The 16,710-nt window shown below is 40.2% G+C and overlaps 1 protein-coding gene across 1 annotated transcript in view; it reads left to right on the top strand.

Annotated features, from left to right (window-relative positions):
• The first annotated feature begins 2,638 nt into the window (after positions 1 to 2,638).
• Positions 2,639 to 16,710, top strand: part of AGPAT5 (1-acylglycerol-3-phosphate O-acyltransferase 5) — a 31,246-nt gene continuing 17,174 nt past the window's right edge. Inside the window, exons 1-6 of the mRNA XM_053459832.1 lie at positions 2,639 to 2,940; positions 6,520 to 6,586; positions 7,126 to 7,241; positions 7,883 to 7,972; positions 14,592 to 14,682; positions 15,889 to 16,050. Coding sequence (XP_053315807.1) covers positions 2,722 to 2,940; positions 6,520 to 6,586; positions 7,126 to 7,241; positions 7,883 to 7,972; positions 14,592 to 14,682; positions 15,889 to 16,050 — 745 coding nt within the window. The 5' untranslated portion in view covers positions 2,639 to 2,721. The remainder of the gene's footprint in view (positions 2,941 to 6,519; positions 6,587 to 7,125; positions 7,242 to 7,882; positions 7,973 to 14,591; positions 14,683 to 15,888; positions 16,051 to 16,710) is intronic.

Genomic DNA, 16,710 nt, shown 5'->3' with positions numbered 1-16,710 from the left:
GAATTGGGCCATTTACACTGAGCGTCATTAAATGCCCAACACACTCCTTTCACACGCTGCTGACCTAAAACATTCTGAGACCTTACAGGCGCTGTTGTTCTCTGCATAGTACTGATCCACGTACCCACATCCTTCATACCCCAATCCAAATTTTTGTGCACAGATAACTTTTGCCTAAACACCTCATCGTAATTGAACCAGGCCAACCCGCCGAAATTCTTGTAAGCTTCTAAAACTGATTCCAAGTGATGAAACAAACCAGAACTCTTATCGCTATGCTTTTCGCAATAAACACTAGCATAAATGCAGAACGCTTGCAACCAATTATTGAAAGACCTAGCTACCGGTCTACGTCTATCATCCTCTTTATCATGCTTAGATAGAAATTCTTTTGATGCAGGCAATAAAGACAGTATATCAACATACTCATTGCACCATATTTTTTCTTTTACGGTACTACTCAAATGAAAACCCAAAGCCGAAACCTCACATGACATAGATTCTTTCATACATGCTTCATTAATCACATTCCTCTTCTGCATATTAACCGACTTATCCCAAGCCTGAGCTGGACTAGCACCCTGCAATTCCTTTAAACAACCCACTAAAGAACCCACTAGCTCATTCAATTTATTAAAATTCCCATCAATGTACTCACCCCTGCTAGCCCCAGCTCTGCCTTTCTCCTGTTCATTCATATTCTGCGCTCCTTGTTGCTGTCCAGAACCCGGTGCTGCCATCCTGTGATGCCCATAACGGTCCTGGAAACCTCCTTCCTCTTCTTCCTCCCTCTGGAGCATCTGCTGCTTCACCCCTATACCTCCACGACTTGGAGAACGAGGCAGGGGCCACTTTTTTTTACTGGGAACCGGCTTCTTACCACGGTTCCCTTGCTCTTCATACTCTGCAGACTTCACGCATCTTCTTTTAGAAGAACGCCTCGCTGCTCCTGACGAAAACTGCGCCGCTCCGGACACTTCCCGCGACGAACCGGCTACTTCTCCTGAGGTACCGGCTACCTCTCGCGATGTACCGGCCACCTCTCGCGATAAGCCGGCCAAATCCCGCGATGACACTGCCAAATCCCGCGATGACGCGGTCAAATCCCGCGATGATCCGGCAAAGTCCCTGAATGACTCTTCAAACGCCGACGGCACCACCAACGGAGTTGCAGCATTCTCCAACTCCGCCTCCGTGACGATCTCCTGCTCACTCCCCAGCCAGTCTTGATTCAAATCTTCATCCAGATGGACGCCGATACAGCTCTGCAGCCAAGCTTCTCCTCCTTTCGCCAATGCTTTCTCCCGGAGTTTTTCAAGAAGAAGTTCCATCTTCGCCCGCGGCTCTCCTGCACCGCCGAAATACAAGCCTTTACAGGTAAGTATTCACAGCTTAGCAGTTCGCCTTGTGGGATGACTGCTAGCGCTCCCACAGCTCCTATTTATAGCGCGAATTCGCACCTTTTTGCGCAGCGCGAGGCAAAGGCGGCGAATCACTAAGAGGCACCCGCACATCCAGCAATTTCTAAGTTATATAACCAAGGCTATTTTTTTTTTATTTTTTTTATAACTTCTGACCTGAACTTTTGACCCTGCCTATTAGAGCAATAGCTGACCTCTAGATGAACCCAACCCCCTATCCCCACAACTACATGCCGCCCCGCACTATTTAGGCGGCAGGGCTTTTCAGTTTCCACAAATACCCCCTTTACACAAATGCAGCAGGGCCCTCCTGTCGTTTCTGGAAGTCATACTGTTGTGTTATATACTACTTGTTGTGTCCTGTCCACCTATTGTACAGCGCTGCAGAACATGATGGCGCTATATAAAAAATAAATAAATGATAATGCAGAGATTATAGTGAGTGTATATTGAGAATTAAAATGTAAATACCTCCCAGGATGTTTTGTGGGTGTGTTGTGTGTCAGGCCTAAATGTCTCACTAGCATGTATAGAAACATTCTAAAATGTGTTTTTTAACTTGAACTTTGCAAAGCTCTTCATATGTAGCTATTACTAGGTTACTAAGTCACAAAAACTTTCTGTGAAACCATGCCTGTATCCACGCCCCCTAAACAAGTCACCTTCTTTGGCCAATCGAAATGATGGGAGAAATAAGACCATTCTGTATACAAAATCTTGCAGTCGCTGTGTGAATAATGGGAATGGGCAGCAATATAAAAATGTAAGAATTTTATTTATTTTCCAAGAATAATAATATTTGTTTAGTAAAATTTTTCGTGGCCCCTTTGACCTTGAAAGCACTAGGGACGCTGATACTAGAGTGCAGGTTCACGCCCACCTTTTTGTCTGACTTGTGTACCATTTGGCCTTATCGTATACGCACAGGAATCACTTCACAACTACTATACTATGACAACGTCAGGGATTTTGCCCGTGTCAAAGATGGCCGCCGCGCCTCTTACGCTCGATGTGACGTCTTAGCACACTGGTCACATTCATTTTTTTTCTTTTTAAATCCCCTGCCTCCGTATCCAGGGAAAGCGTCGTGGTGTCGCTGGCCGAGACGGCTGTTATCCCCATGCATGTCAATCTGAGAAGTTTCCCGTCCCCCCCAGAGAGCCAAGTATTTCCGGGTGCAGCTACGGGACCGCCCCCTGTCAGCCGGCAGCCCGGCCCCGCCCTCTCACGTGTTGCCGGTTGTCAGTAGGTGCAGTATCGGTAGCTCCCGTCTGCCTGGGTGCATGTGTGAGGTGCAGCCATGCTTCTGTCCGCCGTGCTTCACACCTATTCCCTGCGTTACATGCTGCCAGCGGCTGTCATGCTGGGGACGGCCCCCACTTACCTGCTGGCCTGGGGCTGTTGGAGGGCCCTGAGCACCGTATTGCCCGAGAGGCTTTACCGACGTGGGGACGACCGGCTCTACACTCTCTACCAGAGTTTGGTGCTCTTCTTCTTCCAGCACTACACCGGGGTGCAGGTGAGGGCACTTTTTTCTGACGGGTGGGGTGAGGTAGGGACTGTGCCAGTGTAGGTCAGAGACCATTGGAGATGTCATTTAGTGGTATTTTGGGTAAATTGTTTACATTAACAAGTCGGGCAACTTTATATTGGCGCAGCACATGTCAGAAGGGGGGGGGGTTTAATAATTTACATTGGTGCAGTTCATGTCAAAAGAAGGGTTAACAGTAGTTCAAATTGGTGCAGTCCATGGAAGAAGGGTTAATAGTAGTTTACATTGGAGCAGTCCATGGAAGAAGAAGGGTTAATAGTAGTTTACATTGGCGCAGTCCATGGAAGAAGAAGGGTTAATAGTAGTTTACATTGGCACAGTCCATGGAAGAAGAAGGGTTAATAGTAGTTTACATTGGCACAGTCCATGGAAGAAGAAGGGTTAATAGTAGTTTACATTGGCGCAGTCCATGGAAGAAGCAGGGTTAATAGTAGTTTACATTGGCGCAGTCCATGGAAGAAGAAGGGTTAATAGTAGTTTACATTGGCGCAGTCCATGGAAGAAGCAGGGTTAATAGTAGTTTACATTGGCGCAGTCCATGGAAGAAGCAGGGTTAAAAGTGGTTTAGATTGACGCAGTCCATGGAAGGAGAAGGGTTAATAGTGGTTTACATTGGCGCAGTCCATGGAAGGAGAAGGGTTAATGGGTCGGTTCTCTGTTAATCTATAAATAGCATTATTCTGTATACATCGGGTGAATGTTACTGTTCCACGTGGTTACTGGAGGCATTTATTTGCAGCATGGTCTGCACTTTACATCCACTTCCTGGCTGGAAGTTCATTCTGTCAGTGATCTTTTATTACACCACAACCACATTCCAGGAGTGAATTTTCCTATTTAACTGCTAGTGAGGGCAGTAATGAGTTAATGCAGGCGTAAAAACATGGTTCCACTGTGTAGTGTAGCACATTGTGATTCCATCCCTCAATCGACCTTGGGCTGGATGGAGGCATCCTGCAGGCATGGCCCATGTGTCTTTGGTTTCCAACTACTCTGCATCTACAATAATACGCTGGTATATTATATGGAAGAGACAGACGTTACCGTGAAGGTTTCTTTGAAAAGTAATTGGACACTTTAAGCTCTCTTTGTATCATTTAATATGTTACATAGAGTAAAATAACTGATATATTGGGAGTTAGTGTAGTTAAATTCGTGGGATTCCTGTATTTTCAGTATGTGGGCAAAAGATAACTAAATTTCTTTTTCTTTTTTTATTATGGGAAAAATAAAACGAAATCCAGTATTTAAAGTGCTGGTGTTACAAGGTCACCGTCAAGAATGGCAGCCAAAGTCAGTAGCTCTTTAGAGGATAGGATTGGCTGGATCACATTTCACAGCCATTGTGTGTGAGCTGCAAGCCATGCTCCTTGGTTTTTAAGCCATGGAAGACCTTAAAACATACTGGATGGGAACAATTTTATATATATATCCAACAATTTAGGCAGCACTTCTTACAATACATATATTCAAACCGATACATTAGGTGGAGAGAGCCCTGCTTACAATCTTGAGATATATATATATAATCTATCTATCCTTTAATTGCATTGGGGTGGAAGAAAAGTGAGTATTATTATAATTTTTCGGCTGTTTTGTACTTGGGTGACATTTCCTACCTGTGCTACAAATTGGGGACACTACCTCTGTAGTGCACTGCACTATTTCATTTTTTCATAAATCTGGTTTCCTGGGACCGACTTTAAGGAAAAAGGGTCATTTTTTTTCTCTGCTTGAAACTTTTTGCCTGGCGTCGTGATCTATCGATAATCGTACCACTCTGACGAAGCAATCGCCTGTGCGTGAAACATTGTGTGCATGAAACATTAGTGTGTTTCTTTTTATTTACGAAGCGGGAACATGTATATAATAGCGCTTTACGGTATAAAAAAGCAGGAGGTACCCAAAGTGCAGCCGTGTAAGTACAGACATTTTGATTGGTGTACACTGTGTATTAATACATTAGTAAAGGAGGGCCCTTGCCAATCGAGCGTGTCTATTCGGTCAGGGGATGCGTTTAACATACAAGAGTTCATTCTTTTGGCCAACAGCAATGGTAGTGATGGCTGTTATGTACTCTGATTTTTGGCAGTGGGTGCAGCACTAAGCGCAGGGACAAAAACCTCCCAGGAAGCAGCACTGGAGTTCATCGTGTGCCGGCGCCAGCGATCACCAACATTCTCTTCCCCTTGCAACAGGTTTCAGGATAGAACGCCTTTTGATGTAATTTGGCACAACAGTTTATTGGCCAGCCGAATAGGCTCAAAGGCCAACGGCTGTGAAGGGACGATGCCAAGAGACTCACACAGGCACTTTGGAATGGTCGGGTAAAAAGACGTTCCTTTAATGTACAGGAGTAATCATCGGGATACTTAGCAGTAAAGAGGTCACTCCAGCCATCGTATGTGCTTTAATGCATGTGATAGCTGTGTTGTCCCTTTAAATTAAATGCGTTTTAAAATCTGAGTGCTTTACCTTCCTGGTGTCTTTTTCTTTTTTCTCAGTTAAACGCATTATACAGTGATCTCCTATAAATGTTAACTCAGAGCACACTCGGTCACACGGTGATGTCAGTTGGGTAAAGCAGGCGCCTTGTCGGGTACCGTCATACCTATTTATTATGAAAATCTCTCTAGAACTGACTGTTCTAAATCTCCAGAACAATACGGCGCTCAAGGCTTATGGGGTCAACTTCAAGGCCTGAAATTTGATATCATTAATGGGGTCCTTGCGTCTGCAAGTTCAGGTTGACCACCCTCAGCCAAACTGATATATAATGGAAAACCCCAGGCCCCACTTATGCTCTATACTTTTGGCCATGCAAACATACCACACGGTCAAATTAATGCTCATGGTGTTGTCAGCCGAATGACATTCACTCGGACATATGCGACTTATGTGTTAACTGCCCGACTTAAATTATACAGCGCTGCATAATTTGTTGGCTCTTAATAAAAATATAATAATAATACTCGGTAAAGGGAACATTTATGTTACTATATCCAAGAAAAAGTATTTATCCCAACTCCATAACCACATAGCCCCCCCCCTCCATAAGTCCCTCTCATTTTATTGATCCATAAAGGACGGTCTATGTCTGAACCTATTTGGAGAATATGTTGGGAACAAGTGTAAGACCAAGGCCTGATTTATGTGACTCGGTTGCTGTACTGCTAAATGATTCTGGTGTCACTTGAACCTGAAGAGTATTGGAACCTCAGGATCTACCCTGCATATGATTTTCTTCGAGAACTACAACATCTGAAATCATTCTTCCAGTGATTAATCCCAGGAGATAATGCTGAATTTGCAAGTGAGTGAATCCCTAAAACCGACACCTGCTACAAATAAATGGAAAAGCCAACGGCAAAGAGGTGTACTGTAAATTACAATTTGAGAAGGTGTCTGTTAAATATAATAACGCAGCAAACTAATTTAATGGCCAAAAATGTTATGCCAGAATCGCCCCAAAATATTAAAACACATTTTCTCATTCATTTTTTATTAGTATTTTTGTTTTTAATTCAAATTATATTTGTTTTGTAGATAATAATGTATGGTGATTTGCCAAAGAAGGAGAATATTGTCTACCTGTCCAATCACCAGTGCACAGGTTAGTATGACATTTTAAATTTGATCACGAGTGACTTTTTCCTTTACAAGCTTGTCGAAAAGAATACTTTAGTATAATTAGTGTCTGTGAATCACCATTTGTAAAATAAATGTTATCAGTGTTCTGCAGTGTAGTAATTATTAGTTATATGTGATGGGATGTGTCTCCCATCTACTCTGTTGTCTTTTGTTTTATGCGTAGGGCTCGTATATATGATATAATATATATATAATTGTGCAAAATAATTTTGCTCCAGAGAGTGAAAAGTAGATCCTGCTTGTTCAGCCCGTTCATTGGTTGTTGTAGTGTTAAGACATTGTTTCAAACTCTGCACCAGAATTCATTTTCCTACATAAGCACTATTTTATTAAAACATACAGAAATTTTTTCTAGTAATATGAAAAGATGTCTGTTTTTTAAATGAATTGCATGTGCTCCTGAACGGACGTTTTAGGTTTCTAAATGGTTTGAATGTTTATTAATGCATACTTTTTACCAAGGATGATTCTATCAGCTACATATGTGTGTTTTCCCAATAGTCGATTGGATCATCGCCGACATGATGGCTGTACAGCAAAATGCCCTGGGACATGTCCGATACGTTCTGAAGGATGGCCTGAAATTTCTCCCCCTGTATGGCTGGTATTTTTCACAGGTACGTAAAAAGCCGGTGACAAACTCATCGTAAAATATTGTCTGTGCATATTACTGGATATTATCTTGTTCATGCTTTTTAAGCTCAGAAGCAGACCCGTTAAGACTATGACGTGTTACCATTTTGATTCGAACCCTTGACCAATCTAACCTTTCTTTCACATTTAAGCGTGTTCACGTGTCTGATCATTAGCAACGTAAAAATAAACTAGGGCTTTCATGTTACATAACCCTTGCTTATAAAAGGTTATTGATTAAATATTGTAATGATACAGAAAGACAGAACTGGATTGGTTGTGGTTTCTGACACTTAACACACTCCTATCACTTATCACTCTTATCCCTCTTTATCGCCTATTTGCAACTGTACCTATCATGTAAGATTCTATGTTTATCGCATTTGGAATAGTTTATGGATCTCGCTAGCAAATTGGTGATCTATTCAGGACTCCCGAACAAAGTGTTTGCACAAAGAGGCTACAAACGCATAATCTGGGGACAATTTCATACTAAAGGTATATATATATATATATATATATATATGTATATAGCAATGGCAATTCCATACATGCGCACATACTGATTTTATTAAGCGCGTTTCTTAGATATCCGTTTATGCTCTAAACAAATTCTCTCCCACAGCATGGTGGAATCTATGTCAAAAGAAGTGCCAAATTTAATGAAAAAGCAATGAGAGAGAAGTTGCGGTCTCAGGTCAAAGCAGAAACTCAGGTAAGCATTTTGTTTTTAATAATTTTCTGCAGTCCACTGATATATTTACTCATGTCTTCTTATCCCCATCAGGGTTTCTCCACATTTTAAAAGGTATTTTATATAATATATATACATGCTATACATGTTTTTAATAATTTCAACATAACTTTTGTGGGACCTACGTGCAAGAGGCATGTAGGTCAGGATAACCTACACCCAATATCTTTTGTACTGGTTTGTATAAACATTGAAAATGACCCAAAAAAGTCAGAAATCAGCATGCTGGTTAATATATTACTAGATGTGTTAGAGGTGGTTGCTGATGCAACTGTCAAAGCCAATTGTAATGCAATATGCACATAAGATTGCAGTGTGAGGCAGCTGGGCATGATGTCATAATACACCGTGATTAAAGGACATGTATTGTTGCCCACCATCATGTTGGGTGACAGACTGTTGTGTTGGAGCTGTGTTACTCAGATGTTGATCGTAGCGTATAATCTGTTCATAGTAGCATATAATAAGAGTGTTACCTTTTACTGTCAGGCAGCACCACCACTAAGCAATGAAACGGGATGCAGTGTGTATCTTTAAAGATGTGCTCAAAGTGAAAAATAAGGAATTAAAGGGGCTTTTTAAATTATTCTTTTTATATTTATAATTTGTGCAGGGTTTACTCTATAAACTAAATGCAGATTACTTTCAATTAAAAATGTAAAGTGTTCAGTTAAAAACTACTGTTTGTTGAGTATGTAGTTCCTGGCAGCACAATCTCCACTAGATCTGGGAGGCAATGTGGATTGTAGATATGTGTAACAGAAGACCGTTTACCCTGCTCCTTCACAGTGAACATGTATGAAAACCAAAAATCCCAAAAGCCTTGGTGAGGGGGCAAGGGCACGCGTCTTCCTGTTTTAACGTAGGTAAACGGGCTCCATTGTGTATGTATGTTACGTGTTTCTCATATGGGGCCAGTATGGATCTTTGATCCTGAGACGTCCCTTTACTCATATATTTTATGTATGCGAGTCTTCCTAGTTCTGCTACGTACCTTTTTATAAGAGAGGAAGACACGCTATTTCCATTCTAGACGGCATGTCTTCAAAGATAGACTAAGCTCTTTCGGCAAGATTAGCTATGTCCCCTTTCAAGGTGGTTATACCGAGTGTGGGACATATCAGACTTACCGGTGTCGCGTCTCCAGTTCTGGAGTTCTCTACAGACATCTTGACAAGGTACGATATTTATTGTGCAAGGATTTTGGAACCCATGTTAATAGGCAGAATCCTTGAGCTGGAGAGCACTGACATCTTTCTGATTTAGGAAATTTACATAAAGGAGGTAAAATACAGGACTCCCTGATGATATTTAATCTGCAAACCCTGGACACTAAATTAGCCCTCGTGGAGAAGGTCTTCCAATTAATCTTAAAGTGGTGTGACCTGTAGGTGACCAGAGAGACACATTTTTTTGATCCTTAATTATGAACCTTGCACAAGATGCAAGATCTTTTGAATGAGAAGCCCTATAATACAGGTATTAACTTAAAGGCACACTCACAATACAGGGAGGTATTATACAGAATCCCCCTGGATGAATTTGCCTCTTTTCCCTCCTCTGGCTCCTTGGCTAGCAGAAGAGGTATGGAGCCAAAAGCATTGTGGCCAACATCATGGTATACTCGTATCCTGCCAGCTTCAGCGCTGGCTCATGTGAGAGTATCATGGTGGTCTTCCCAAGACTCCACTCGTGCAGAAAGCGCTCCCATTGATTTCCATAGGCAAGCTTTTCTATTATTGATCAGCAACAAAATAGGAACAGGTAGGCAGCTTCCTCTTAAATTAATATCCATTTTCCGTATTGTTAAATATATATATATATATATATATATATATATATATATATATATATATATATATATATAAATATTATTTTTTTTATTTTTTTTTTGCTCACAGCAAATGCATTTTCTTTTGAAAATACTCATCATCATGTGTGAGTAATTGAAACATGAAGCTATAAATTCAATTAACATTTTATTAATGTGACATGAAATTCCAACTTTTTTTTTTCTCAAGAAAATTGCGATAATTTTATATTTTGAAGAATGTTATGCCAAAAACCTCTTTCCCATGACTTCCAGTAAGGTTCATAATGAAATTCTTTGGATTATTTTAGTTTTTATACTTGATGTAATAGTTTCTTGGTTTCTTTGCTTTGTTGACTTGTGGCTTTATGTGTTTCTTGACAACAGCTGATAAATCCCAGTTGTTCCAGTTTCTTCCCCTAATAATACTAGCTTCTCAGTATATCAGAATTGGTGGGATCTAATGGAGAGGTTAGTAATATGATGGCCTCGGGAAGTATTCAGCAATGAAGGGCTTTATATTTGGCACTATTTCTCTTTTATCATAAAAATGAATCTTTGATGTGTCAATTAACAGGATTTTCCCCCCTCTCTAGTGCATAATTTTTCTTGGTTTGTTTAAAAAACATATTAATGGTTATAAATTTTAACTGACATGTTAAGCACAGGAAAACGTGTCGTTTTTTTGTTGTTTGGTTAGACCTTGGCTTGTATGTTAGAATAAAACTAAAGCCCTCACTTTTTGTTGACCCTAAATTGTATCCAGCAAGTGCTGGACAAATTTTCAGACGCGCAAGTATTTCTAAAGGGTTTGCCAAAAATCTGGGACGTGCGTTAATAATTCCCTTGACAAAAAAAAAGTGGTTAAATATGTTAAGAAACAGAAACCTAGAATTCGTGATAGTGGATCTATCAGCTACACACCTTTTAGGATCAGAAAATGTGCAGCTTTTTGATCTGTAAAATATATATTGGCTCGAATATAGGCCACACCCTATTATAGGCTGCGCCCTTAAAGTTTGGTGCTATTTTAAAGAAAAAAAATATTTTTAAAGAAAAAATACACATTGGTGGAATGGTAAAACGGTATTTTATCTAATGAGCAGGAATATTTTAACGTTTTTGGTATCTATCAGTTTGCCAGCATATGTTATATACAAACAGAAAACCATTTTAAGCCCCCCCCCATTCATAATGCACCTTACTTATAGATATGCCACTCTGCTCCCCAGATATGCCATGCTGCCCCTAATATGCTTAATAACCCCTAATATGCTTTATGCCCCCTAGAAATGCCCACCTGCCCCCCAGATATGCTTTATGCCCCCTAGAAGTGCCACTCTGCCCACCGGATATACAACCTCCGCTGCCGACACTTCCGCCAGGGGTTCTATGTTGGAACACCGGAAGGTTATGTCACTCCGGGGCTCCACCATAGAAACCCCAGCAGAAGTGCCATCAGCGGGGATAGTCTACAGGCATCGCGCAAATGTCCACGGCTGCCGGAGAGGACGATCCAGGTCCCCTGCAGCGCTGTGGGGGATCTGGATCCTAACCCTGCTGTGAGTAAGCTAAATAAAAAAAAAATGCATGTCCTGGGCGTCAGGCGATACGAACTGCGCATCCCTGCGCTAAACCCTGAAAGTGAGGGGGGGGAGTGTGGCCTATCTTCGGGCCAATCTGGAATTTCTTAGGGATGCACCGATATATCGGCCGAAAAAGGGCATTAACGGCAAAATGCCAACATAAAAAAACTGAAAATAATTGCAGGGGCCAAACTGCTTACCTGAGCGTTGCTCAAGCAGCATCTCTTGTACCGGCCAGGAAAAGCAGGAACCCAGCGGAGTCATGTGAATGCACATCACATGACTCTGCTCCGTTCCTTCTTCCCCTGGGGGCGGGGCAAGAGAAGTTGCTCATACAGAGGGAAGCAGCAGGGCCCCTGCAGAAGTCTACGAGTGAGAAATCTGCAGTTCAGGTAAGGGGGTGGGTGAGGATGAGCAAGTATGCATGATTAGGGGAATGAATGAGTGTGTGTGTGTGATAGCATGGATGTGTAAGTGTGTGGGGGGGGGGGGTGGCATGGCATAGGGAGCCTGTAACACACTCCTATCATACCCAGGTTCTAGCAATTACTTGCTGCCTGGGCATGATAGGAGTGTGATTGCTGTTAGTAAATATACATATATATATATATATATATATATATATATATATATATATATATATATATATATATATATATCTATATCTATAGATATATATCTATATCTATAGATATATATCTATATCTATAGATATATATCTATATCTATAGATATATATCTATATCTATAGATATATATCTATATCTATAGATATATATCTATATCTATCTCAGCAATCACATTCCTATCATGCCCAGGCAACCAGTACATGCTAGAACCTGGGCATGATAGGAGTGTTATTGCTGTTAGCACTTACACTAATATCATGCTAAGTCAGCCAGTACATGCTGGAATCTGGGTGTGTGACTGTTAAATAAATATATATATATATATATATATATATATATATATATATATATATATATATATATATATATATATATATATATATATATATATATATATATATATATATATATATATATATAATATAATTTTCTATAAAGACTGGAGTTGAATTAGCAACACTCCCCCTGATACACTGGGGATCATGGGCTGGCAGACGATCCTCTGATCTGCCCAGACAGACTACCTCTGCAACTTCCACATGGCCAGCATGCCGTCTGGAGTTACCTCTTCCTTTAGGGTTGATGGCTACCCAAACATCAAACCCTTTCTATGCAGTAGAACACAACTATCTTATTCTATGTCATGCTGTACTGTGATATACTGCCTTCTTTTTCTTTCTGCGAAAAACAAACTAAAAAAACTAACATCTGAAGTGCATGGAGTGACTTCCTACCATGCAAATCCTTTGATCGCTTAGACAATGGTTTTCAAAAGGTACACATTTTTTGCTCGCTTGCACGGGCTGATAAAAGCACCATATGCACCTTTGACCCTTTGTTATGGACTTTACATTTTTTAATTATTATTTATCCCCTTTTAAATTTCTCTTGCCTAGGGCTAGTACCTTTTTAATTACCAGCCAGGGGTTTTTTACTTACATTTGTAGAATGTTAGTTAAATGTGTGTTATCTGTAGCCAATTACAAAATCATAAAAGTTGCAAGGTGTTCACCTGGATCTTGTACAATAAACCAAAGAATAAACTCATAATCCAGATGCCACCTTCCATGTTAATACAAATAGAGACAAACCTAAATCTGTAGTGTAGGCTGATCTTCTGTTGACTTTTGCATTCACCATGGAAGAGATCACTCAATGAACAAAGAAAGTGCTCCCACAAAGTGTGTCCATCAAAGTGTTTGCAGCACTCAGCAGAACATGTTATTTTTGAAGCAAGCATATGTTTGATACCATCTGGGTAAATTCTCTCTCTTTTGTGAGTTAAATTATTCCACGAGAGCAAACAATCGGCTTATGCTATTTAAGACCAATAATTCAGACCCAAACTAAACAGAAGATTTGGGCTTATGTTACTAAGCATTTGCAAAGCTTGTATCATATTCGTAAGCCTTGTATTTGAGAACTATTCCTTCATACTGTGCTGACAGATAAATCCCTAGATGAAAAGAACTGGAGAAAGAATCAGAGCTCATATGTAGGAACTGGCATTCTCCTAGGATTACTTTGTGGATTCTTTCATTTAAACCAACAAAGCTGCCAGAAAGTGGTGTCAAGGTTTCTTGCGGTAGCACAGATTAGTTCAGACAGCTACTTGGAATCTGAGTTTTATTAATGCTACTTTGTGCTTGAAACGTCACCTTTTGTTACGTTTTCTTTCACACTTTGCTAAGTATATTTAACATCTACAGGCTACACAAGGGGAGGTTTCACCTTTTAACAGTTTAAGAGACTGTAATTTCTTTTTTAACATGTTTTATCTTCTAGAAAACAATTGACCAAACCTTACTTATATTAATAGTAGCATTTGCACAGTTGTCCTCTAAAGAGTCAACAAAAAGGAAGAGTACGTTATGTTACAATAACCACTTTACTCGGTATGTCGTCTCTCCTGGTAGCAGAACTGGCTGTAGACAATCCAAACTCCAGCAGTGTCTATGCTGTGTTTTCTTATAATTATATGGATTTGGAAGCTACCTCCTGACATGGTTTAGAGCAGAGACATGTGTCTTCATATACAAGTTCTCAGTACAAATGCCAGTTGTGACATGCTTTAGAAAATAATCACAGTATGCTTAGGGTTTCTTTGCTAAACAATAACTTTTGTAGATGACTTGTAGAAGTTTGTAGAAACACTTCACTTGATTTCATTAAGCATCGTGAAGGGCCAACACCAATAAGCTGCATATGCTCATAGATAATTCAAGACATCTATCATGATCAGCTATGATGAATGCAGCAAGATCTCATACTAAGAATGCTTTTGAACAATTATTGCCCTGAACAGATGACTCTGATGCTCTCCAATGATATTGAAGACTTCAGTGGTTGAGTTGTCTTGGTGTTACACAGGCATCAGCATGTGTGTTCTGTTTCTCCAGAAAGTCGTGTGGCTGTTTAATCACTATCAGGGGAAATTTACTTAGTTTTTAATGTCTTTTATTGTACGTATGTGTTGTCACTGTTTAAACTACACATCTAAAACCCTTGCCAATATGTTTTATCTATTCCAAACTTTTTCTCTCCTTCTGTCATAGATGTATCTTGTTATTTTCCCAGAAGGAACACGTTACAACCCAGGCATCCCAAAGGTCATTGCTGACAGTCAAGCATTTGCCATGAAAGAAGGTAATGTTGATTGGTGTATATAAGTACACCAATATATATATATACAATACAAGTTTGCTGAAAGAGCTTGTTGCTGATCATGGGATTTTGACTTCATTTTGGCCACTCCATGCAAAATGTTGTATGTTTACTATATTCTGTCCACTCATTGCTGATGCTGTTATTAGGAATCACTGGTATATCTATCCACAATTGAAATTTACATTCAGGCATGTGTCTGCACTATTTCAAAACATGGTGGAGCCGTTGCACATCTTTGTACAGCACTTGATCTTAAAACGAACAATTAAAAGTGTCATATATATTAAAACTGTGAACACTGTAATGTAAGTCTATGTGTGTCTATGGCTTAACATACATTAGAAAGCATGTAAACTTATCCTCAGACAACCTTCTGATGACAGTAATGAATTAGTAGCTCAGTCATCACTTAAAACAAAAACATTTCTGCATCTGTTTAGTATTACTGATTTCATATCTAGGTGAAATAAGCGTTTGAGGTTTTTAAACACCATTCCCACGGCTGTAAGCTGTCAGTTCTGTGTCTTAATCCCTTGACAGGTCATGGTTTTTGGCTTGACTGTGCTCACTGGTTAATGATGGAGCATTGATCATCGTTTATATATGTTCATTGCATCTACTGTACAGCCCCATGATATTTATTGAAAGCCATTGTAAACAGTGTAGTACAAGAGGAAACAAAAAATATATGATAAGCCTTTGACATAAAAGGGTTGAGATTGTTTGAGTTCTCTTTTTTTCATATCACAAGATGACATGGACTTCACATTTGTCAAATGTAGGCGTTACTTCCCTGCAGTGATGGGTCTCTGAAAGTTACAATCTAGATCTGCCCATACATTTATTATAGTGAACCACTACTGTTAAAGAAATTCCATTGAAAACATCTACATAAATTAGTGTTCTCTATGCAGATCTGCCTCTGGAGCAGAATTTTTTAATCTCCTGGTAGGGGTTGCACAGTTTAGCTCTGCCATCTTCCTACCCAGTTTTATACATTTATGGGTAACCGTGCCCTCTTGCCTGGCTACAACGCTTGACAGTTGAGCGTGATACTCCCAGACCTGCACCCATTGGTATGAAATACCCGTGAGGGACCTGTGGCCTTTTAGTTTCCTGTTGAACGACAACCCCCAAGAAATACTCCTTTTTGGGGCAAAATAAATTAGTAATATGTCATTCTAGGTCTTCCAGTGTTGAAGCATGTGTTAACTCCACGTGTGAAAGCAACCCACGTTGCGATTGATACAATGCAAGATCACCTTGACGCAGTTTATGATATCACAGTGGCATACGAGGGAACGACTACCGAAGAAGGACAAAGGAAAGAGGCTCCGTCTATGGCAGGTACTTACTTTTTCCTTTCTAGAGGGTGAATACACAGACTCTACCATTAACAACTTACAGTTTTTTCAAAGTGTATTTCTTTGAGTATGATAGTTGAAAATGTTTATTTTAAAAGAAATTGAAAATATTGCAAGGTAGGCACATCACCAATGGCTTTGACCTGCTCTTTCCCTCGCTCCATCTTCTAAGGATGCCTTAACCAGTATGGTGGCACGGCACCTTAAATGAGAAGTTTAAGAAGAATGCATATTAACTTACCTTGTAAGTACTTTAACATCCATACTGTTTCTGATTCCACCCCCCTAAAAAAAAAACAAAAAAAAAAACACACCCCTGCCAGTCATTGGCAAAAAAGCTCCTGCTGAAATCCATGGAAGCGGTTTCTGCGTGTGTAACCAGGGCTCTCATGAGACCCCCTGGAATTCTTGCACTAGCCAGTGTCTGAGCTATCAGGAGGTGAGTATGCGAGATGCGTTGTTCTGCAATGTAATTAACTGGAGCTGCTTGGAAGAAGTGTTGATTGATACAGGGGATTCTCATTTGTCCTTATATGTATTCACATGTCTCGGTTTTCATATGCATTAAAGGGCTTGGATGGTTGGGTTGGGGTTTAATGGGGAGATAAAGGCACATCCTGAGAGGCTACTGTTCACTGTGGTC

Source organism: Spea bombifrons, chromosome 3 (genome assembly GCF_027358695.1).
Source record: "Spea bombifrons isolate aSpeBom1 chromosome 3, aSpeBom1.2.pri, whole genome shotgun sequence".
NCBI classification, from domain to species: domain Eukaryota; kingdom Metazoa; phylum Chordata; class Amphibia; order Anura; family Pelobatidae; genus Spea; species Spea bombifrons.
Note: the sequence above shows the minus strand (reverse complement) of the source record. Positions and strands in the feature narration are given on the sequence as shown.